Below are 24,452 nucleotides of genomic sequence, written 5' to 3' on the forward strand. Positions count from 1 at the left end.
CTTGAATTTTCTGTCTCTTACATGCGGGCACTACGATCAGTGACTTATCCCAAAGCGGGAGTGATGAAGAGAAAGAGTGGATACTTATCTCGAAACGATTGTCGGTATCCTTGAAGTGGGGGCCCTTGAAGTTAATCGTGATAAAGGTGGAGTGGTCTTCTCGATCTTAGCCTAAAACGGGAGTAATCAGGAGATTTAGTGGAGATTCATGCAAAGGAACGCGCGGGGCGACTCCACCAACTTGGCTTTCAAAGTTGGCTTGCAGATTTATGCAGCTATTCCTGAAAGGGTATTGATTTTGTAACTCGAGTTTCTCGACTAGGAACATCATGGCATGAGACTGTGTGCGCTGCATCTTTACAAGGCGCATAAATACTACTCATCACATTCGCCTTGCAGCGAAGCAGGCTCTCAACAGTCACCACTCCAGCCTTCTTCTCAATGGCTCAAAGATTGACGCTGGACGATTTAGCCCTCATTCGAGGGCAATCGCAGCCGTTGGCTGGCGGCATTGCTCCCACCACTTCGTCGGCTTTCTTCAAGACACAACAAAACTCTGAGAAACCCAGAGCAAGAGACTTTTGTCACCGTCTTAACATCGAAAGCCAGTCACGAGCGGCCGCCACGCTCAAGGCCGCAGGTTCCGAGCTGACTAGCGGAGTCCTTAGCTTGGCAACCGGAAGACCATCCCCAGAATACTTTCCGCTCCTCGACATATCTTTCAAATTCATCCAGGCCAGTGAGCTTGGCAAACAACTGCCCTGCAACAAGGAACTGAAAAGAAACAGTTGCCATGGAAATCGCGACTTGTCGGCTGAGCTTCCTGCCGCATTGTCCTACGGGTATGCTGGAGGAAGCGAAGCCCTTGTTCGATTTTTGACAGAGCACGTCGAAGCTGTGCACCGGCCACCGTACTCAAACTGGGAGGTGTATTTGAACGTGGGGAGCACATCGGCCATTGAGCATGCACTCCGAATGTTCTGTACCAGGGGGGACCACATCTTAGTGGAGGAGTACACGTACTCTGGCACCCTCGAGGTTATGAGGCCGCTGGGTCTCCGGGCTGCAACAGTGGCAATGGACAGCCAAGGCATATCAGCCCAAGATCTTGATTCGGTTCTTTCTAGCTGGGATGAGGGCGAACGTCGTTCAGCAAAGCCTTTTCTGCTCTACACGATTCCGACTGGTCACAATCCAACCGGAGTCACGCAGACCATTCAACGGCGCAAGGAAATCTACGCCATTGCCGAAAAGCACGATCTCCTGATCATCGAGGATGACCCTTATTTCTATTTGCAGTTTTCGGCTCAGGGGAACGTCGAGTCAACAGACAAGGTCCAGCCACCACACAATGTGTCGGAACTGGACGCCTATCTCCAGAGTCTCCTGCCTTCGTATCTCTCGTTGGATGTGTCAGGCCGCGTGATACGTTTGGACTCGACGTCAAAGACCCTTGGGCCAGGTCTTCGCTGCAGTTGGATGACGAGTAACTCTGACATTGCTTCCAAAATTCTGAATCATTATGACGTGGGGGTCGTTTGCCCGAGCGGCTTGTCGCAACTGGCGATGAGTCACCTCCTGGATGATATATGGGGACATGGCGGTTTCGCCCAGTGGCTGATCTACTTGCGTGATCAGTACCAGCATCGTCGAGACAGGCTTGTGGAAGCGTGCACAAAGCACCTCCCCTTGGATGTATGCTCCTGGCAATGCCCCACGGCTGGCATGTTTCTTTGGATCAAGTTGAATTACCAACGGCACAGCTTATCTGGCAACAGCCATGGAGAATCCTCTTTGGAAATGTTTGAGTTGATCGAAGACCGTGTTTATAGAAGGGCTTTGATGAAGGGTACGTTATGCTGCAAGGGAAGCGCATTTTGTACGTCAGGCTCATTACCCAAAAGCATGTTCCTGAGGGTAACATTTGCGTCTACATCACTTGAGGAACTAGATGTAGCTATACAGAGGATGGGAGACGCCCTGAGAGAGGAGTTTACCAAGTAGATTATCAATTTACTTCTGTGATTTTCATGTTCATGGTTCGGGCCTCGTGTATCGATCTTTGTGTTGACTGGTAGCTACCTGTAGACGCTGACTATTCCAAGGGCCAGACCAATGTATTCAGATCGAGCTACATTGCTGCTTCATTCTGCTTTGCACAGCTTTGCACAACGCGTAAAGAGTTGAGATTGTTGGCATCTGAACACCAAGACGGAGCCCCTCACGCATTGGTTCCCCCACGAGGTACTCGTACTCGATGAAATTCCCCTAGGACGGTTAAATCATTAAGCTCTTGGCATTGAAAGATGCAGGGGGATTTACACACCTTTCTAACATCTTGCAGCATACTTGGCTCAAAATGCTCATCCGGAGCATCAAGACTCAGTAACTCTTGGGCGGTCCCCGGAGGAAGCACGTATCCGGATGCCGCAGAAGCGGCGAGAATCTCCTCCATGGCGTCCTCAATGAGCTTTGTGATTTCAGGCCCGCTTTGTCGGAGAGAGCCCGAGTCCAGATTGGTAATGGCACAAAGTGGGTTCATGGTAGCATTATAAACAAGCTTTCTCCATCTATGCGACATCGTATCGGCAGTGTAGAAACACGACGCCCTTCCTGAAGCTGCGTACAGTGACACAAAACTCATTGCCGCTGCTTCCCCGGATGCGACATCCACATTCGGATTTCGAAAGGCGCCCAAGAGCAGGTGATCATGGCTGCCGTGTTCAATCGTACCAGGTGTCACCTCTTGCGAGCCGGCGAAACTAACGCCAGACAGGATGATATTTCCTGGATACCGTTCTGAATATGGTCTCTCGATGTTCAGCCCGTTTTGGAGGAGGACTATGACTGTGATGCCAGGTGAAACTGCAGGCGTGATCAATTCTGCCATGTCTCGACCGACGCCAGGTAAATTTTTGGTAGTGATCACAATGTAATCAAAAGACCTGTCGTCTGAAGTCACACGAGGAACATGGTTCACAACTACAGGAATGTGAGCAGCCAGGAGTGACTAGCTATGAGTGATACGTACTTTCAGTCGGACGCCAGCCATTAATTTCACCATGATCGCAGGACCTGATGCTATAGCCTTTCGTCTTGACAATGTGGTAGTTTGAGCGGAGAGCAGCTGTGACTCTGGCTCTGCCGCTGGCCTCGAGACTCAAGGCAGCGATGACGCCAAGTCCGCCGCCTCCGATGAGCAGAATGTTTGAGGTGACATTCATGTTCGCGAATTGAGAGTAACGGATCTGTGAGGTTTGAGTCAAGATGTCGAGGAATGTGTGCCAAAAGAATAATTTGGAATGATTCCGATGGGGGTGATTGTTAAAACTGTGTTAGTTGGTGCTGCCCGTGATATGAGAAGCCCCACCAACAATCATAACAACTTGTACCTGGATCGGAGCGGGCGTGAGCAATATCCGCCAAGCTTATTTCGGAAGTCTTGGCGAGAAATCCACAGGAGGACCTCCACAACTCCGCCAACTCATCAATGCCGAAACGATTTGGCTGGTACACACCGTCAGGGCTGCTTTGATAAGACAACTCGGACTAAAGCGGGCCGTCTTCACATGCAAATACTATGAAGCGCTTACAAATCAAGTTGGGAGTTCCTGGGTTATACGAAATCCTGGTCGATTGGTGTTTGTGTATTGAGTCATGGGGGTGATCGTCTTAACCTGTGTGTATTACCTCTTGTTCCTGAGATAACTCCCTCCCTAATTGGGCCTAGTCTCTCCGACGAGCCGGAGCTCACCCCCAGGACATTGAGGGCAGGTGACCACCCTCAGAGCTATTGTACACGGTCCGATCCGACAGATAGATGTTCCCAACAGTACAACGCTAGTTTTCAGACAGCCAGGATGCGCAAAGCCATCGACTCTCGCTCACTTGCTTTGGTTTGCCAGTCAGAGCTTTCCCCTGCCCAGACCGATAGGAGAAACTCCACCAGTTCTTGATAATGGTTGAACCCGGTCACTCTATGAATAGCTTCGAACTGCTCGGTGATATATCCCTGTCTCTCTGCATCACCGTGGCATTCTGTTCCCATGATGAATAAAGGCCAGACAAGGTTGTGGCATATTCGCTCGGGTTCTTCCGTCGCATCTAGGACAGAAAACATGTCTTCCAGGATATGGCGTTCAGGGGTGATGCCGTGTTGGTTCAGGACTCGATGCGCATAAAGATACGTCGCTTTGCAGTACAGATCGACAAGCCGGACGAAGTCTCGCCGTTCAGACGGGTCTTGAATGCCTAAAGTACCGGTCACCATAAGCGTCTCGCCTCGGGCGAGTTCAATATCCATCCTTAAAGTAAGCAGAACCTTACTGGCAGCCTTGTTCTGGCGATACCGTCGATGATCCAACGTGATGCTGTGGATGAGAAGCAAAATTTTCGAGAACAGAGGGCTTTCCTTTGAGGTTACTGGAAGTATCGCTTCCTGGACATTGGACAGGTCGAATGAGGTGGTACAAGATAGAATGTCGTAGATTGCAAGCTGGTTGACGAGAAAGGATATCAGTCTGTCTTTGCACCACTCCATGGTATTGATGACGCCAACCAATCTTCGTGCAGCTCTGCGATGCCAGTCGGCTGCCTCAGCTCCAGCTTTGATCATTTCGCAGCAAGAAAGCACCAGCATGGATGCGAGCATCCATTGAGCATCCTTGAGGGTCAGCTGAGCAGTTTGCTCAAGGATACCCTTGACGGATGCAGTGATGCCCATTATGGCCTCATCGCGTATCGACTCTGGAAGAGAGATTTTCTGAGAGAGCCCGGTGGCATTCCAGTGCAGGCCAGCGACTGCAGAAATGGCCAATCGAAGGACTGGCGATTCGGAGGCCATCGGGATAATGTAGTGTCGATACAAATTCTTGTCTGTATCAATCCACACCATGAGCCGAGCGATGTGGTCCATGTAATAGCGGCTTAACTCATCCCACAAGGCTTGGGGAAGCTCAGATGTCGGAGTGTCGCCATGGGGCTGCTTGGCCGGCATGTTATTGATAACGCGATTTGTCTGGCGCAGAGCGTGCTTGTCTAGAAAGGTAGCTTGCAGGCCCTTTAGCCGGCCCCGAGTTGCAACGTCGTTCACCCACTGCACCCGTGGGCCGTAGCCCGGGCACTGGGAACCTTTCCTGGCGCATTTCAGACATCCTTGGGGAGCTCGGTCACATTTAATGCGCCGTTTTTTGCATGTGCCGCAGTCGTCCTGCGAGACTGGATGTCCGTCTGCTTCATACCGCAAGGGGTTGGGGTTGTTTAAGGTGCCTTCCATTTGTGCCTGCCTGGAGGAATGCCTTTGAAGATCGAAGAAAGTTTCCCTTAGCGGACAGGCAAAGCAGTGAAGAGGTGCTGCGGCAAAATCTCACGTGATTAAGCGCATGGCCTAATTGCTTTATTTATGCCTAATTTCATAAGAGACATAAGGTATAAGTATATTACTTAGAAGAGCCTTAAGAAGTAAAATAAAAATTTAAAATTAAATATTAAAATATTTTAGTAATAAGTAATTAAAGATATTATAAATCTCTTAGCTTTAGCAAGTAGTTAATATATTACTAAAAGCAGAGGGTAAATAGCTAACTTTAATAGCTATTAAGTTGGGGGAAATGGGTGCTAAGCCGTTTTGGGCCATTAGGTAATTTCTTATATATAGAAAAGAAGTTAGAGGCCTTAGACCTTTGATTATTATTATCTTCTTTAGCGGTTAGATTAAGAATAAAGAGCTTTAGGCTTTTTTTTCTTAAGAAGATCTTTATTATTATTAATTAATTATTTACCCCTAGTATTTTATATAGTATTTAATTTATAAGAAAAATATATAAAATCTTTATTTTAAAAGTTATTAAAAGAAAATTATATTAAAAGTTTTAATTATAATTAATATATTTTATTTCTTTAATAAATCTAATACCTTTATATAAGATATTTAATATTTATATTTTTATAATAATTAAGATATATTATTAAAGGTAATTTAATTAATTAAATAAAAGAATATATATTTATATTACTAATTAATAAACTATAAATATAATTATTATTATTAAGTTAAAAGATATAAGGTATTAAGAATTAATATAGAAATTAAGAAATAGGTAATTAAGAAAACCTTAAAAAATTATTTAATTATAAGGAACATTAATTATAAATAAATTCTATCTTTTTTTAATTTAAATTTAATAAAATTATTTAATTAAACTTTCCCCTAGGGACTAAGATTAAAATAAATCTTTTATATATTTTATAAAAAATAAATATAAAGAAATAAAAGAATCTATTTATAATAAAAAAAAAGATATTATTAACCTATAGCTAATATAAAAAGTATTATTTCTTAATAAGATAAGTAACTTAGCTTTTCTTAATTTACCTAAGGATATTCTTATTAAGTAATAATAAAAGGTCTTAGCTATTAAAATCTTAATTTAGGTAACTATAAGAAATAAGACCTTTATAGTTTTTATCCTTATCTTTATAATATTTAAAAAGATATTTATTATATACCCTTTTTATTTTCCTTAGTAAAAAGGCTTAAATATAAAAAACTTAAGCTCTTAGAAATTATTTAATTAAATACCTAATACTATAAGTATTATTACTATAATTATAAAAATAACATACTTAATAAGTAAGCGCCGCAGTTATATAAGCGCTATACTTTTTTTAACCCCCTCTATAGTTATCGCAATAAAAATACTATAAACTATTTAATTAATTAAAACTACTTACTATATTCTTCCTTAGATATCTTAATTACTACTTAATAAGTCCTTATATTATAGCTAGGCTTATTATATATACTATAGCGCTAAATATTTAATTTAATTAACCTTCCTTAATTACTATTCCTTAATAATTTAACTATTACCTATATATTTATATCTATTTAATTAATTACTTATCTTCTTTTCTCTACTATTATAACCCCTCTTTTTTATAATTTAGTCTTTTTTATTCTTTATTACTAGCTTAGTATCTTATTTATCTCTTAAAAGTCTTTAATTTTAGCCCTTAATAATATAATCTTATATATATTTCCTTTTATTGCCTTTATAAGAGACTTTATAGTCTCTATAATTAACTCTAAGGAGCTATTATAATACCTTTTAATTTATCTTTTAAGGTATTTAGACTAAGATCTAGCCTTAAGTATAATCTTTAGGGTCCTTAAGACCTAAGGGGTAAAGGGTTTAATTACCTCCTCGGTAGGCATTAAAGTCTATAGCTATATATTAAGCTTTAAGACTATAGCTTCTAGGTTAAGGGAAATAAAACTAGCTCCTTTAAAAGCTTTCTTAATATTTCTCTTTATTATAATAGCCTTATATATAGTATAGAAGGCTAAAAAGAACTTAGTTTTTAAAATATAAGTTATAAAGTATTTAATTAAATATTTTATTTCTTAATTATAAGCCTTTTTAAATAGCTTAAAATACTTAATATTAAGTAATTAAAATAAGTAAAAAGAATAAAATAATATATAAAATTAAATAATTTTCTTTTTTTATAATATTTCTTAAAATTAATAAATTAATAACTTTTATAGCTATTAAGGATTAAGAGATAATAAGAATTAATTAATTAATTAATTATATATTAATTAAAGTATTTAAGCTATTTAAGATTAATCTTATTATTAATCTAGCTATTTTTAGTTATTATAATAACTTAATTACCTAAAAAGTTATTTTTTTAATATTAATTAATAAGGTAATATTAACTTATACTAATAATAAATAGCTAGATTACTTAGCCTTTAGTATTAATTACTTAAATAATTATAATCTATTCTTAGTTATTAGGTTATATAAATTTTAGCTTTAAATGCCTTTTTATACCTATAATAATTATTTTACTTATAATTATACCTATAAGAAAGCTAGTCTTATTAAAGTTATAGATATTATTTAATTAAATATTATACTTTATAATTATATTTATTATAAGCTAAAATTAATTATAAATAATAATTAAATCTTTATACTTAGCTCTCTAATAATTATATTTATAAAAGAAATATATCTTAAGATCTAAGTATTACTTAATAAAATTATAAGCCTAATATATGCTAATTAATAATATATCGTAATTAATAAGTAATTAATTAGCTATTTCTTTTATACTATATAGCTAGGGGGAAAATCCTCGCGAATCTAGATTAAGAATAAAGTAAATAAGGATCTATTCCTCTAGATTAGATAGCTAATATAATTTCTAGATAGTATCGCGTTAAGACTAGATGCCTTATTAGCGGCAATATAGTTATTGCTTATTGACTATATAGGTGCTTATAGCGCGTTAGATACTTAGTTTTAGGTTATTTTAAAGGGCCTAAAGGGCAAGAAGGGTTCTAGCTTTAATAGTAATAGCTAATATATTAGGTTATTAAGAATTAATTAATTAAATAAAAAGTTAGGTATAAGGTAGAAAAGTGCAGCGCTTATATGACTATGGCGCTTACTTATTAAGTATGTTAGCTTAGAATAATAAATCTATTAATTATAGGCATAAGTCTAATATTAGCTAGAATATAGAAATAAAAAGTAATAAAGCTACTAAAAGTAATAATAAAATTATTAAGCTTTTAATATAACTTTTAATTAAAAGATTAATTAGTCCTTTTTTTATTATCTTATTTAATTTTTTTTTATTTAAAGAAAAAAATATAATTAAATATCTTTAGGTTTTTAATTAATAAGTTAACCTTATAAATATCCCTAAAAATAAAAGAAAAGTGTTTTTTAAGTTATATTTTAACCTAGAGATTAAGAAAAAAGTCTAATAAGCTATAAATAGACTTAAATAGGTAATTACTTAAGAGAATCTAAAGGAGTTTTTTATAAATAAGGACTTTAATTAATCTAAGATTATTAAAGAAAAATTAAAAATATTTAATAAGACCTAATTAAAGGTAGGTTATTATATTATTATTAAATAATTAAATAAGTATTAATATCTCTTTAGGTAGGTTATTAATAATTAAAAGGAATCTAAGGCCTAGTCCTAGGTTATCTATAAAATACTTTTAAAGGAAATTATTAAGGGTATTTATAAGAAATATAATAAGAATATCTATAATATTATAACTATAAAGTATTATAAATTTACTTAAATAATTAAATAATATTATAATAATAAGATTAAAATTAAAAAGACTTATTACCCTTAGATTAAAAATAATATTTATTAAGTTACTTAGGCCCTAACCCCTCTAAGGAGCCTAAGCCCCTTAGTAAAAGTAATAAAAGCCTTAAAGATCCTTAAGAAAGATCCTAAAGAGCCCTCTAGCTTAAAGATAGATTAATTAACTATATAACTAAGTTAATTTGTAATTAATATTATAAAAGGTTAAGAATTATAGCTCTAGCTTATATAGATTATTAAAAAAGAATATAATAAGTAAATAGCCTTAGGAATACCTTAGCCCTTTAAAATAAATATTATATTAATTAATTAAATATAAGATTATTAGAATTTTTATATAAATATAATATATAGGTCTAGGTAAAGCCTTTATTAAAGTAACTTAGTATATTAATATTATATTAAGAGAAATTACTTTTTAAATAATTGTTTTAATCTTATTTATAATAAAAGTAATAAAATTATAAATTATAACCCCTAGGGTAAAGCTATTTTCCTTAGAAAAAATAATAAGATATTATTATTAAATTTAATTTATATCTTTAAGAAGTTTAAAATTAAGAAATTAATTTATAATTAACTAAGTTATTTCTTAAAATTAAATATATTTTACTTAGTTAAATAAATAAAATTATATAATTATATTAAAATTAATTTTAAATTAATATAATAAGAAGATATAATAATTAATAATTTTATATAAAAAAATCTTAAAGCTATAAGCCTTTATTAATTATAATATAAATCCCTTAAAGGATTTAATTAATTACTTATAGATATTATAAAAAATAATTAAGATATCTTAAATAATTAAAACTTATTATTAGGGATTATTATTAATATAATCTTAGTTAATAAAAACTCTTTACTTTTAGATTAATTAAAAATATCTTAGGTATTTATTATAATTATAATTATTATTAATATAAATATAAAAAAAAGAGTTTATATTAAAGATATTATTAAGGTTTAAGAAGTAATATAGCTAATTTAAAAATCTATCTTAGTAAAGAAACTTATAGCTATTAATAAAGAGAAAAACTAAAGGTTTTAAATATTTAAAAAGAAATAAGCCTTTATTTTATAAGAATTAAGAAACAAGTATTAAACTAAGAAGATTTTTATTATTATTAATAAGCTTTTTATATTATTATTATAACTTAAAAGAGAAATAATTAAAGATTATTAAGATATTATTAATAATATTAAATAAATTACTTATATTAAGCTAGCCTTATATATTATTAGGGAGATACAAAGATTATTTAATTAAAAGCCTTAGGGCATAAATATAATCTAAGTTAATAAATAAGACTAAGGAGAAGCTTATTAGGCTAAGATTAATAAGAGAGCTAGAGTTAATATAATTCTTATTAATAATAAGCCTTAAACTAAATAGACTAATAATAATACTAAGGACTTTTAACTTAGTAATTATATTATAATAATTAATATAAAAATAAGCTAAGAAATAATTAAGAATATAGAAATATAAAGGGGTATTATAAAAACCTTAAGAGATATTAAAATTAAAATTATTATAATAAAATAGCTAATTAGATAATTAATATTATTAGATTAATACTAAAAGGTTAAAGTAAAATAGTTATATAATTATAAGAACTACCTTAGATTTTAGTCTAACTTAATAATATAAAAGGTAAAGTAATAAAGGCTATAATAAATATTAATTCTAAAGGGAATATAATCTTAGAAAAACTTATAAAAGCTTATAATCTTAATATTATAAAAATAAAAGCCTTTATAATATTTTTTTCTTAAGACTAGATTATTATATTTAGCTAAGTAATTATTTAATTATACCTAGGTAATATATAGATTTAATAGAGGATATATATAGCGCCTTTTAGTAAAATCTTAATTCCCTTTATCTTTAGTATATTATGTATTTATTTAGTAAGGGTATTATTTAATTATTTAATAAGAGATAATTTTATATTTATTAGATATTAGCTAAGTAATATATAAGTAATTATCTTAGTTATTAGTTTTATTAAGTAAGAAGTATTAACTTATTATTACGGCTATGACATAGGCCAGGCGGAGAAGCATAGTAGAAACACTCTAACTAAGCAGGGACCAAAGGTTGCTCGCATTAGTCTAGGGACTAAATACTAAAAATATTAGTCTTACCCTAGACTAAACTAAAAAAATATTAGTCTAAAGATTAATTATAAGTATATAAAATATATTTATTTATATTTTTTTATATAATAGCTATTTTAGCTATTAATATAACTTAGTTATATTTAATACCTTTAAGTATATTACTAGATATAATACCCCTTATTATTTAAGCATAGCGCGATTACTCTATCTACTAATATAAACCTAGTATAACTAGTTTATCCCTTAGGAATATATATAATTATTATATATTAATAGCTCTTATTTAATAAAATATTTATATTACCTTAAATAATATTAAATATAATAGCTACTTAGGTAATTCTTATAAATAATTACTAGTAGGTCTTACCTACTAATTACTTACTTATTATACCTATCTTAATTAACTAAGATAAAGATATAAATAATATAAATAGCTTTAATAATAAAAAAGTTAAATAACTTTAGGCTTAGATTATTACTATAAGTACTAAAATAAATAATATATATAACCTTATTAAAAGGATAGGTAAAATATAGTAAATATAAAATACCTAATATATAAATAATATCTAGGAAGTTAATAATATAATAATTACTACTATAAGGGGTAAAGATATAAGAGAAATCTTAAAGCTAGACCCCCCGGAGAAGTTTAATAAGACTACCTATAAGCTACTTACCTTTCTTATATAGCTATGTGCTTTTATAACTTACTACCTAATATAATTTAACCTAATATCTAATAAGGTCTAATATATTATAGGATAACTTATTAAGTATGCCATAGCCTAGTCTAAACCTATTATAAAGAAATATCTTATTACCTTATTTATTAAACTCTTACCTAAGACTATTAACCTTTATTCTAGCTTTAAGACCTTTAAGGCCACGCTTTAGTAAATATTTAAAATAATTAATAAAAAAGTATAAGCTAAAAGAGAGATTAAGGCACTTAGATAAACCTACTTAGCCTTAGAATATATAATAAAATATCTCTAACTTACCTTAAAGCTTAATTAGGATTAAAAACCCTTAATATTATTTTTCTTTAATAGACTTAAGAAAGAGATTTAAGTAAAACTTTATAAAAAAAATTAACTTAATAATCTTATTAATTATATTAATAAGATAATTAAGATTAATAATTAATAATTCTTATAAAAAAAACTATAAAACCCTTAGTTTAATAATAATAAGACTAATAACTTATAATTTAATATTAATTAAGGTAAGAAAAAAAGTAATAATACCTCTTATAATATTAAAGCTAGCCTTATAGTACTTAGAGCTATATAAAAGGGTAAATAAGATTACTATAGTCTAGAATGCTAATATTACTATAAAATAAATTATATTAAGAAGGTTTATTATAAAAAATAGTAAGATATTAAGGAAAGATATTATTAGCTAAACTAATAATAATCTCTCCTAAAAGGTAAGAAATATATAAATATAATATAATAAGTCTAATAAAAAAATAAGAAACCCTAAATTATAATTTAAATAACTAAACTTATTATAATATAATAAAGTAAATATAATATAATAATAAAAAAAATAAAAATAAAAATAAATAAAAACTAGATATTAAAATAATTTATAGTTAGGTAAAATAAATAAGGAAATAATTAAAGAAAACCTAAGATATATAATAATAATTACTCTTAGAATTAATAAAATAAAGAAACCTTGTGCTAGATATAATAAATAATAAAAAGGTTATTATCGCAGTTATTAAAAAACTTAAATAAAAAGAAAGAAAAATACTAATAAGGCAAAAGTAATAAGCGCCCCTAACCCTAACTAAATAAACTAACTTTAAAGAAGCTATTATTAAAGGTTTTAATTATAAAAAGTAGATTATAAAGTATAATAAGAATAAGTAATTCTTAATACCCTTTATTGCCTATTATAGGAATTACTAATAAAATAACCCTATGTGATATAATTATACCTTATGCCCCTGATATTAAATTAAGGCATTATAGGAATATAATAAGATCTATAAATACTAATAAGTAGATTAATATAGTAGGCTATTATATAATAACTAGATCGCTAAGGTAAGTAGTAATAGTATTAATTAAACTAAATTTAAATATAAAGCTAAAAAATTATAAAAAGAATTATATAAAAAATACTCTTAATAGTAAAAATGCTAAAAAAGTAATAAAAAACTATAAGAAAAAGAGAATTACTTATAGCTTTATAATAAGAATAATAATAAGTATTAAAATAACCTATAAGAAAGATATATCTAGACCGCATAAAAATATATAGATATAGCCTATAAATAAAAAATCTATATTAAAGCTTACTATAAGGAATTAGCTAAAAACCCGCGATACTAAGAGGTATTATTTAACTTATAAAATAATATATAGATATATCCTATGCATAGGAAATATCTTAGTATCTTATAGATATCTTATTAATATTACTAGTATAAGGAATATTAAGAAGAAAAATAAAAATAAAATTATTTTCTTATTGCCTTATTAGCTTAATTAAATAATAAACCTTATATATAGTATAAGATAGAAAGGTATTAGGTATTCTATTAATATACCTCTATTAATATTATATATACTAGGTATTAAGAAGAATTATATAGAGCTATCTAGAAGTATAAATAAATAATTTATAAGGTTAAAGACTAATAGAAATAAGTTAGCTAAAAAAAAATAAGAAAAACTAAAAGACTAATAATTAGTAACCTAGTTAAATAATATAAAAGACCTAAGATAAAAGTAAGAATAATAATACTAAGACTAGCTATATCGCTAAGATAATACATATAACTATAAAATATATAATTATAATAACTATAAGTATAACTATATTAGCTATATATTATTAAAAAACTAGGAAACTTACTTATAAAAGTGCTATAAGTAGAAGAATAGCTAATAATACTATAAAGGGCCCTATGTATTATAAAAGGAAGTATTAACCTAAGATATTTTAAAATATTAATATAAATTAAGGGAAAATAGCTATATACTTTAGTAAATAATAGAGCTAAGTAGAATCTATTTAACCTAAGAATAGTAAATAGGCTTTAATTATTATAGAGGTATAAGGCGAGGCTATATATAATAATTAACCTTAAAGGGAAATAATTTAATTATAATAATAGAGTTATTAATAATAAGATTAATTACCTTAAAGTTTTTATTAAAAGAAAGAATTAAGGAATTTTATTTAATATTATACCTATAAAAAGTTATAACTTAATACTTAGGTACCTATAGTTATGCTAATTTAACTTATATTTTAATTAAAAAACTAACTAAGTATTTTTCTTTAAAGAGGAAATACCCTTTATAATAAATAATAACTTAGAGAATAATATAAGATTTTAAATTTCTATTAAGGACACTAAAGAAATTAGGTAAAGATAAATATAAGATACCTTTTTACCTAAAGGGATATAATATAAATATTATAATAAATAGAAATAATAGAATTAGCGAATAATTATATATATTATATAATAATTTTATTAATTAAAAGAAAATCTCAAGTAAATTAAGAAGATATTAGAGAATAAATAACTTAAGAATATTTTATTTTAATATTAGATTTATAAAAAACTTTTTATAAAAAAACTTAAGATAGGCTTATTATTATATATATATTATAATTTAGAAATTAAATTTATTAATAAAAAATAACCTAGCTTTAATAAACTCTACTTACTTAATATAATATAACTATTAGTATTAAAAGAATATATTAAAGAAATATTATAAAAAGGATATATTAGGGAAAATAAGTTATTTATTAAATACCTTATTATATTTATCTTAAAAAAAAATAAAAAGCTTTATTTTTATATTAATTTTAAGATATTTAATACTATTATAATTAAGAATTATATATTACTACCCCTTATTAATAAGCTAAAGGATTAATTATTTAAAATAAAATACTTTATAGTACTTAACCTTAAAGGAGCTTATAACCTTATTTAAATTAAAAAAAAATATAAGTAAAAAACTACTTTTTATACTAAGTATAGATTATTTAAGTACCTTATTATGCCTTTTAGACTTATTAATATACCTATTATATTTTAATAAATAATTAATAATATACTATAAGAATACCTAGATATATTTATTATATATTACTTAGATAATATCCTTATTTTCTTTAAAATAAAAGAAGAATATATAAAATATATCTATAAGGTATTATAAATACTATAAGATATTAACTTATTAATAAAACCTAAGAAAAGTAAGTTCTATGCCTTAGAGGTAGAATTTCTTAGATATATTATCTCTTATAATAAGATATATATAGACCCTAAGAAAGTCTTAGTAATTAAGGACTAGAAAAAATTAATTAATATTAAGGAAATATAAGCCTTCCTTAGTTTTATTAATTATTATTATAGATTCTTTAAGCAATTTAGGAAGATTATAGTATTATTAATAAACCTTATAAAGAAAGATAAGATATTTATATTTAGGAATAAGATATAAGAAGCCTTTTATATAATTAAGGAATTTATCCTAAGTAAACTAATACTTAAGATATTTAATTTATCTTAATTAATAAAACTTAAAATAAATACCTCTAACTTTATACTAAGAGCTTAGATTAGGTAATAAGATAATAAAGAACTCTTATACCCTATTATATTCTACTCCTATAAGTTATATAAAATAGAACTTAATTACTTTATTTATAATAAAGAATTCCTTATAATTATTAATACTTTTAAGGAATTTTAATATTACCTTCTTAGAAGTAAGTATTAAATTAAGATATATATTAATTATAAGAATATTACTTATTTTATAAAAACCTAAAAACTTAGTAGATAATAATTATAATATATTAAATACCTTTTAGAATTTAATTATATTATTATTTATATTAAAGGAATAAAAAATAATAGAGCTAATATTATTAGCTAATAACCTAACTTAGATACTAGAAGGATTAAAGCTAAAAAATAGTTATTATATTTTATATTAGAAAGATATCTTAAATAGAAATTTATTAGATAAATATAAAAGCTAGTACCTTTATTAAAGTACCTTATATTTATGAAGAAATATAGGTAATAAGTTATAGACTTTATTAATTATATATAGAGATATTAATAAAGGAAAGATAAATTATAAACCTATAAAGAGAAACTTTTTATTCTTAATAAAGTATTTTAAACTATTTTTAATTATTATTACTACTAAGTTATATGCTATAAGAACCTAGAAGAAATAACCTAAGCTATATAATAATATTATAATAATTATAAACTCTAGGCTAAAATATAAAGAAAAATGTTTTAATATAAAAGATACTATAAGGTAGCTATATAAGTAAGCTAAAAATAGACTTATCTCTTAGAAAAGAAATATAAGAAATAAATTATTAAATAATTTTATAATATAAACTATAGATACCTAGAATAATTAATATAATATATTAATAAATATTTCTAAGAAAACTTCTTAGAAGAATATTATAAATAAGCCTAGAATTATATTATTTATAAGTATATCTAAAAATAAGGGAAATTACTAATTTATAAATAAGATAGAGTTATAGGGATACCTTATTAGATTAATATAGCTACTTATATAATAAAATAAGGTAATTTACTTTTAAAATAAATCTAGTAATATAATAAATAACTCTTAGATAATAAAAAAATAAATAAATAATAAGTCTTAAATAACCTATATTATAAACTTATATATAAAATATATAATTACTTATTATATAAATATTAAGAAATTAATAAAACCCTAAAATAAATTAAAATAATATTTACTTTCCCTAATATAAAAAAAACTATCTTAATAGTTATTAAATAATATAACCTCTATATAAAAATTAAAATATAATACTATAAACCTTATAAAAAACTATAATTACTCCTAGTTATATAATAACTATAAGATTTTATTACTATAGACTTTATTACTAAATTACCCCTATTAGAAAAATTAGCTACTAGAAACTTTTATAATAGTATTCTTATTATTATAAATAGACTTATAAAATTCTCTTATTTTATACCCTATAGAAAATTAATAATAATAAAAGAATTTACTTACCTTTCTTACTTTTATATTATTAAGATATATAATATATTACTTAAGATTATTATAGATTAAGGATTATTATTTACTTTAAAATTCTAATAAAGCCTTATAAAATACTTAGGAATTAATTATAAACTTTTTATTATATATTATAAAGAGATAAATAAATAAACTAAATATATAAACTAAATACTAGAATAATACCTTTAATACTATATTAACTATAAATAGATTAACTAAGTTAAGAAACTATTAGCTATATAGCTAGCCTATAATATAGCTATAAATAAAAATATAAAAATTATATTAATATATATTAATTTTAAATTTACCCTAAATACCTATTAATAAATAAAAAATATAATTATTAACCCTAAAATAATTCTTATTAGTAATTAATTATATAACTTATATAAAGAAATAAAAATAAAGCTTAAATTTATTAGAAATAAAATAATAAATTATATTAATAAGAAAAGAATTAAAAAATTAATCTTCTTAAAGAGAAATATAATTTATTTTATAATAAATAATATTAAAATAAAATAATAAAATAAAAAACTTAATTATAAATATATTAGATCTTATAAAACTAAATAGAAAATCTTAGAAAATAATTATAAATTAGACTTATTATTAAAAGTTAAGCTTTACTTAATTATTTATATATTATTACTTAAATTAATAAAAAATATTATTTAAGTTAAAATTAAAAATAAACTAAAAACTAAAGTTAATAAATTAAAAGAATATATTATAAAAGCTATTCTTAATATAAATAAAATTAATAATAAAATAATATATTTTATTAAATAAAAAGATTACTTAGACTTAAAAAATATATAAAAACCCCTAAAGTATCTTATTAGTATATAATACCTTCTAAAAGACTTTTATTAATAATACTAAGTATAAGCTTATTAAGACTAATAGTATTCTAATTAATTAAATTAATAGCCCTAAAAGAATATACCTTTATAATAATAGATAATTCCTTATAGAGCTTACCTAACTCCTCTAAGGCATATAGGCTATACTTAAAGGCCTTATTACTATGCGCTTTAAGTAATCTCTTTTATTTCTAAATATAAGTAAGCTTAGTTATTACCTCCTCTAAGGTAGCCTCTACCTTAGCCTTCTTATCTTTTAGATACTTATGCTCTTAAATGTTTTTTATAATTATAAAAAATTAGCTAATAGCTATAAAAAAGCATTAATATATACCTATAAAAAGAAGCTATATTAGCTCTATTATATATAACCTTTATATTAATATAATTAAAGTAATAATTAAAATAATTAGAAATTACCTTATAAGATAAGCCCTAGTAAAAATAATAAATATAAGGTATAATTTTAAAACTAAAAGCCTTAATATAAATATAAAGACCTTATGCTTTAAAAAGTTTTTATAAAAATGTAAGATAGTGGGCCTTAATGGCTTGATTAGGGTGAAATCGTAGATTAAAGGTAGGTCTTTATTATGTGTAAGACTTTAATTTGCCGAGCCTTCTATGGTGGCTTGGCTATAGAGCTTTTAGGAGGTCTCTGCGTATGTGATGACTAGCCGGGGTTACCCTGATTGGTTGGCGGATTTAATAGCTGCCTTATATCCTTATAATTACCTTCCCTTTAGAGATCTTAGTCCCTAAGATCTTTAAGTAAATAAAAAAGCTTTAAATAACTCCTTTGAGTTCCTTAGTCTATAAATAAAGCCTTAATAAAAGCTTTTTATTATATTACCTTAAATATTTAAGATTAGTCTTTATTTTCCCTTTATTATAATATAAATAATTAAAATACTTTATTAGTCTTTTAATATTACTAGCTTTATTAGAGCCTTATTTTTACTTTAGCTTATTAATATTTACTAAATAAATAATATTTATTACTTAGTATATTTTATTTTAATTTTTTTTATTATAATAATATCTTATTTTTTAATTAAGGTTTCTTTATATATCTTACTCCCCCTTAATAATATATTAGCTTCCTTTTTATAATATCTACTTTTAATATTATTACCTATATCCTTAGGCCTTATTATACCTTTAATAATAATATTAGTTTTATTAATTAGTAGGCTAGCAATTATTTATACTTTAGCTATCTTACTTATATCTATAAAGATACTTACCTAGTATATATTATTAATACTAATAATATTATCTATATTTATTATAACTATTATGCCTAGAGATATAGTGCTATAAGTTCTCTTAGCTAATTTATTAGCTTTATATTATTAACCTTTAGCCTAGATTCTTAATAAGCTCTTTAGCGCTGCCTAGTAGTATTAGAACTTTTATATTACTCTCTAAGAGCATTACCTAATTATTACTAATCCTCTAGCGAGTATTAGCCTAATAACCTTTTATATTACTATTTAGCGCTATATTACTACCTTTAATAACTATAATATTACCTAGAATAATATTAAGGATTAATATATTAATCCCGCTAAGAATATAAATAATTAGATAATAGCTAGCTATTAACTCGCTAAGTTTACCTTTTTTTATAAGCTTTAATCTATTTATATTCTTATAACTATAGGTTATTTTTCTTTTTGCTTTATATTTCCTGCTAACTTAGCATATAGGCCTAGGTCTATATAGATAAGACTAAGATCTGCGGTCTTATTAATATTACTTAGCCTACCTATGCCTATAATAATACTAAGCCTTATTCCCTTTATTGCGCATTAGTTTGCCTTTAGTCTGCTGAGATTATAGCTATTCTTAATGAGAGGAAAGCTTATTTTTTTTATTATGATTTGCCTTAGTTACTTATTATATGTATTCTCGCTAGTGCTTTAGCTAGTACTCCTATTACTATTTATGCTATAGCGTATATTAGTGCTCTTTTTGTTCCCTATAGTGCGAAGTGCCTTACTAATAATAATAGTAATAGTAATAATAGTAGTAATAGTAATAGTAGTAGTTCTAGCGGTAACTTACTGCTTATTCTCCTTGCTCTTAAGAGAGCTTATGCTGTTTATGCTTTTGCTTATAGTAAGGCTAAGGCTAAGGGCAAGGGCCTAGTAAACCCTAGGCCTGCTAATAGCAATGGGTCTAATATTAGTCTTTCTAACCCTTAAGTAGTTATTTATAGTTATGGTTTTTATTTTCTATAGTTTGTACTTTATAGTTTATACTTTGTGGGTTTTAGCTTATGCTTAATAATAGCTTGGCGATAGTTATCTTCTTATAGTCCTACTAGGTTACGGTCTTTATTATTTGTTTTTTTTATCTAAGTCTTTTTTATAATTAATGCTTTTATTTTCTTATAGATACTCTAGCTAGGTATTAGCTAGGTATTATCTTATTTTCTATAACTTCTTTTTATAACCTTATAATATTTTTTAATTATTGCTTTTGCGTTTTCTAAGTAGTAGTTAGGCTCCTAAGTATTATATTTTACTAGCTAGCCTTTCTATTTAATAAGGTAGAATAATACTTTGCTAATAAGCTTATAGTCTATTATTTCTTTTACCTCCTACTTATTAGGCTTAGCCTTAAGCTCTAATAAGGCTTTTAGTATTATAGTATTATTTAGCTAATTATTTTATAGTTTAAGGAGTAATATATAGAATATATTATATATATATTAGTAGATTTCTAGTAGCTCTATAGTATAGGCTTACTTATTATGCTTTATAAGGATTTTTATTTTAATAAATCTTAGGGCTAATTTAGGGTACTTAAACTTTTAGTTCTTTATAAATACTTTAATATATTATCCCTAATAGTATACCTATGGCTTATGCCTTACGTTATAGTATTTAGATTAGGATTTTAAAGCATAATATTAGTAGTCTCTTACTAGCTTATATATTTAGCTAAGTATCTCTAAGTACTTAGTAATGCCTTAGATATTTATTTTTACCTCTAAGGGGATATATTTAATATACCTTAGGTAATATCTATATAATGCCTTATTAGGGGAGACCTTAATTATTAAATATTAGTTATTATTATATACAAAGGTAGCCTCTAAGAGTTATATTGCTTAATAGGTAGGCTTATTTCTTATATATACTCTTAGGTATTTTTCTAGGGTTTAGTATATTTACTCTATTTGCCTATTTATTTATAGGTAATAAGTAGTTAATAATTAGTAAAGTATTACCTTTTTTTTTATTAAGTTTACCTAGAATTTACTAATAATAAGTTTATTTTTATTACTTATAATGCCTTTAGGTATACTAAAGTAGCTTTTTATATACTTATATAATAATACTACTAGGCCTATAGCCTTAAGCTTCTTTATAGTTAAAATAAATATCACGTATTTTATTATATAATATATAATAATTAATATAATATTATAGCTCTCGCTATTGCTATATATACTCTCTAGTAAGCTAGTTATAAAGTTAAGGCTAATCTCCTAGAATAGATATAATAGGAGTAATAGTAATTAGAGTTTATTATATAGCTTATACCTTAATATGCGAATGCCTTAGCATATTAGGCAGCTCTTGATATACTTATAGATATTATTTATTATATTTAGCTAATAGAATTTCTTTTTTATTAGGTCTAAGGTCTTTTAGGTGCCTATATATCTTGCCCTTAGATTATTATAGTATTAGCGAAGTATCTCTAACCTTAAGGTTCCCTACTTTAGGATAACTAATTAATCTTTATATTATAATAGTCTAGGTCTATTAATAGTATAGCCCTTATATTTACTAGTAGTCTTATATACCTTATCCTTTAGCTCTCTATATTATTAATCTTAGCTCTATAGTTCCTTAATTAATACTTTAAGCTTCCCAGAGGGTAATAAGAGAAGTATTATTTTGCCCTCTATGAGTTATTTTATAATAAGGCATGGGATATATTGCTCTAGAATAGTAACCCTAGCTATAGGTAGTTCCCTGGAGACTTAACTAGAGCTCTCTATCTTCTAAGTAGTCTATAGTATAGTAATCTCTTTTTACTTAGCCTTCTAGCGCCTAGTAGTAATTACGGATATAGTATAATAAGTGCTACTCTTTGGCATATATTTACTATAAGAGATAGGGCCCCTTATTATTACTTTAATAGCATATATATACGCAGTTATAACTTAGGTCTTACCCTTAAGGCTAGTAATAGTATATTAAAGCTCTAGCGGTAACTTATATATAAGAGCTAGTTTCTTAGTTAATATAGGGAGTATATCTTTATATAATACTTCTCCTTTTATATAATCTAGCTATCTTAATAGGCTATTAGTAGGGTTTTTACTCTTAGGCTAATATTAGATATTAAAATTAAAAGCAGAGAGTTTATAGACTTATCTTACTAGTTTGCCTCTTAGCTCCTTTAGCGATGCCTTTATAATGCCTATGAGGGCTTAGTAGTTAGTGAGGATTAAGAATTTCTCTAAGAGGCCTTATAGGTAATAACTTTAGTATTTAAGGCTATTAACTATGGCTAGTAACTCTTATTGCCTCGTGGCCTAGTATTATTTTATATCTTAAAGCTTTTATAATTAATAAGTAATAGGTCGCTATTAGGAGTCTATTAGTTAGGTAAGGATACCTAAGATTACTTTAATTAATATATTTATTTTAACCTTAGTTAGTCTTAATAGGTCTTAGTAATAGAGGATAATCGCGGAATAAAAGGTATACTTTAGGCTTTTAAAGGTATTATTAGCTTCCCTAGATTAGCTAAAGTCTTTGATTTTTTTTTATTTTTATTACCTTTTAGTTATTCTATTAAAGGGCTTATTATTACTAAGTAATATATAATAAACTTTTAATAAAAGTTATAAAATCCTAAGAAGACTTATATATCTTTAAAGGAGGTTAGTATTAGTTATTTCTTAATTAAGTTAATATCTAAGGGTTTTATTTAAATATTTTCTTATATAATAATATATCTAAGGAATTTAATGCTTTATTAATAGAAATTATATTTAGATAGCTTTTTATAAAGCTATATTTTAGCGAGCTATTATAAAACCTCTTATAAGTAGCGGGTATATTCTTTCTTAGTCTAGGAGTATATAAGGATATTATCTATATATAAGATATAATATATATTAAGTAAATTAGCAAGTAACTAATAAATATATGCTTAGAAGGTAGCTAGTATATTTATTAATCTAAATAGCATAATAGTATACTTAAAGTAGCTATATTTTATATAAAAGGTAGTTTTTTAATAGTCTTTTTTATTAACTTTAATCTTATAATAGGTATTATAGATATTAATCTTAGATATATATTTAGCTCTATGGAGCTTATTTAGTAGGTTGCTAATAAGTAGAAGGGTATAATAATTCTTAATTATTACTTTATTTAGCCCTCTATAGTTTATATAAAGCCTTAGCCTTTTATCCTTCTTAGGGATAAAAAGTATTAATATATTAGTCTTATTTATAAAGTATTATATATACTTATTTACTAGGTTCTCTATAATATATTCTCTAAGGGCCTAATATTATGCCTTATTTATAAGGTATAGTAGACTATATAGGGGTTTCTTTCCCTTAATTAGGTTAATCTTATATATAGCTTCTACGAGTATTAGTATATATTTTACTACTTATTTATTAAAGAACCTTTTTAGTCCTTTAAGTTCTAGAGGAAGCTCCTTAGGTGCTTTTATAGGTATGCCTATTTTGGCTTTATATGCTTATTAGGTAATTTCCTTTAGGGTAAGGAATGCTATAATATTTAATATATATGCCTTTTTTTTATTCTTAATAATCTCTTAGGCAAAGGATATTAGATTAATAGTAGTAATTATAGTATAGTATTATTTATTAGTAATATAATTAATTATTATACCTTTTTATCTTATTAATAGTTATAATAAGATAATATTATATAAGTTATCTTTAAACTCTAACCTAGCTAGTACTTATTATACTTTCTATAGTCTACTATATAAGTTAATAAGGAAGAAGGTTAATTAATAAGTATTTCCTAGGTTTATTTTTTCTCCTTTAAAGGACTTAAGCCTAGGGGCTATATAATTACTTATTGGCTTAAGGCTAAGCTTTTATATAAGCTTTATATTAATAATATTAATCTTTATATTAGTATCTATAAAGACCTTAATCTCTTTTTTAGCTACTTCTTAGAGAATTAATATAAAGGCT

The 24,452-nt window shown here is 26.8% G+C and overlaps 2 protein-coding genes and 1 pseudogene across 3 annotated transcripts, besides 1 other annotated feature; 1 reads left to right on the top strand and 2 right to left on the bottom strand.

The window, feature by feature from the left end:
• Positions 1-441: 441 nt before the first annotated feature.
• On the top strand, positions 442-2,004 carry NCS54_00907800 (uncharacterized protein; the record flags this gene model as incomplete). The annotated part of the gene is made up of 3 exons (XM_053154434.1): positions 442-1,695; positions 1,833-1,849; positions 1,905-2,004. 3 exons carry the CDS (start codon positions 442-444, stop codon positions 2,002-2,004), a joined length of 1,371 nt encoding a protein of 456 aa, XP_053010409.1.
• Positions 2,005-2,121: 117 nt separating this feature from the next.
• NCS54_00907900 lies at positions 2,122-3,248 on the bottom strand (annotated as a pseudogene). Its single transcript has 3 exons — positions 3,032-3,248; positions 2,327-2,982; positions 2,122-2,268 (listed from the first exon to the last, which is right to left on the bottom strand).
• Positions 2,122-3,248: a sequence feature.
• A 599-nt stretch (positions 3,249-3,847) lies between these two features.
• NCS54_00908000 (Zn(2)-C6 fungal-type domain-containing protein) lies at positions 3,848-4,996 on the bottom strand (the record flags this gene model as incomplete). The annotated part of the gene is made up of 1 exon (XM_053154435.1): positions 3,848-4,996. One exon carries the CDS (start codon positions 4,994-4,996, stop codon positions 3,848-3,850), a length of 1,149 nt encoding a protein of 382 aa, XP_053010410.1.
• Positions 4,997-24,452: the final 19,456 nt, after the last annotated feature.

The sequence above is a fragment of the Fusarium falciforme genome, chromosome 7 (assembly GCF_026873545.1).
Source record: "Fusarium falciforme chromosome 7, complete sequence".
In the NCBI taxonomy this organism is placed as follows: Eukaryota; Fungi; Ascomycota; class Sordariomycetes; order Hypocreales; family Nectriaceae; genus Fusarium; species Fusarium falciforme.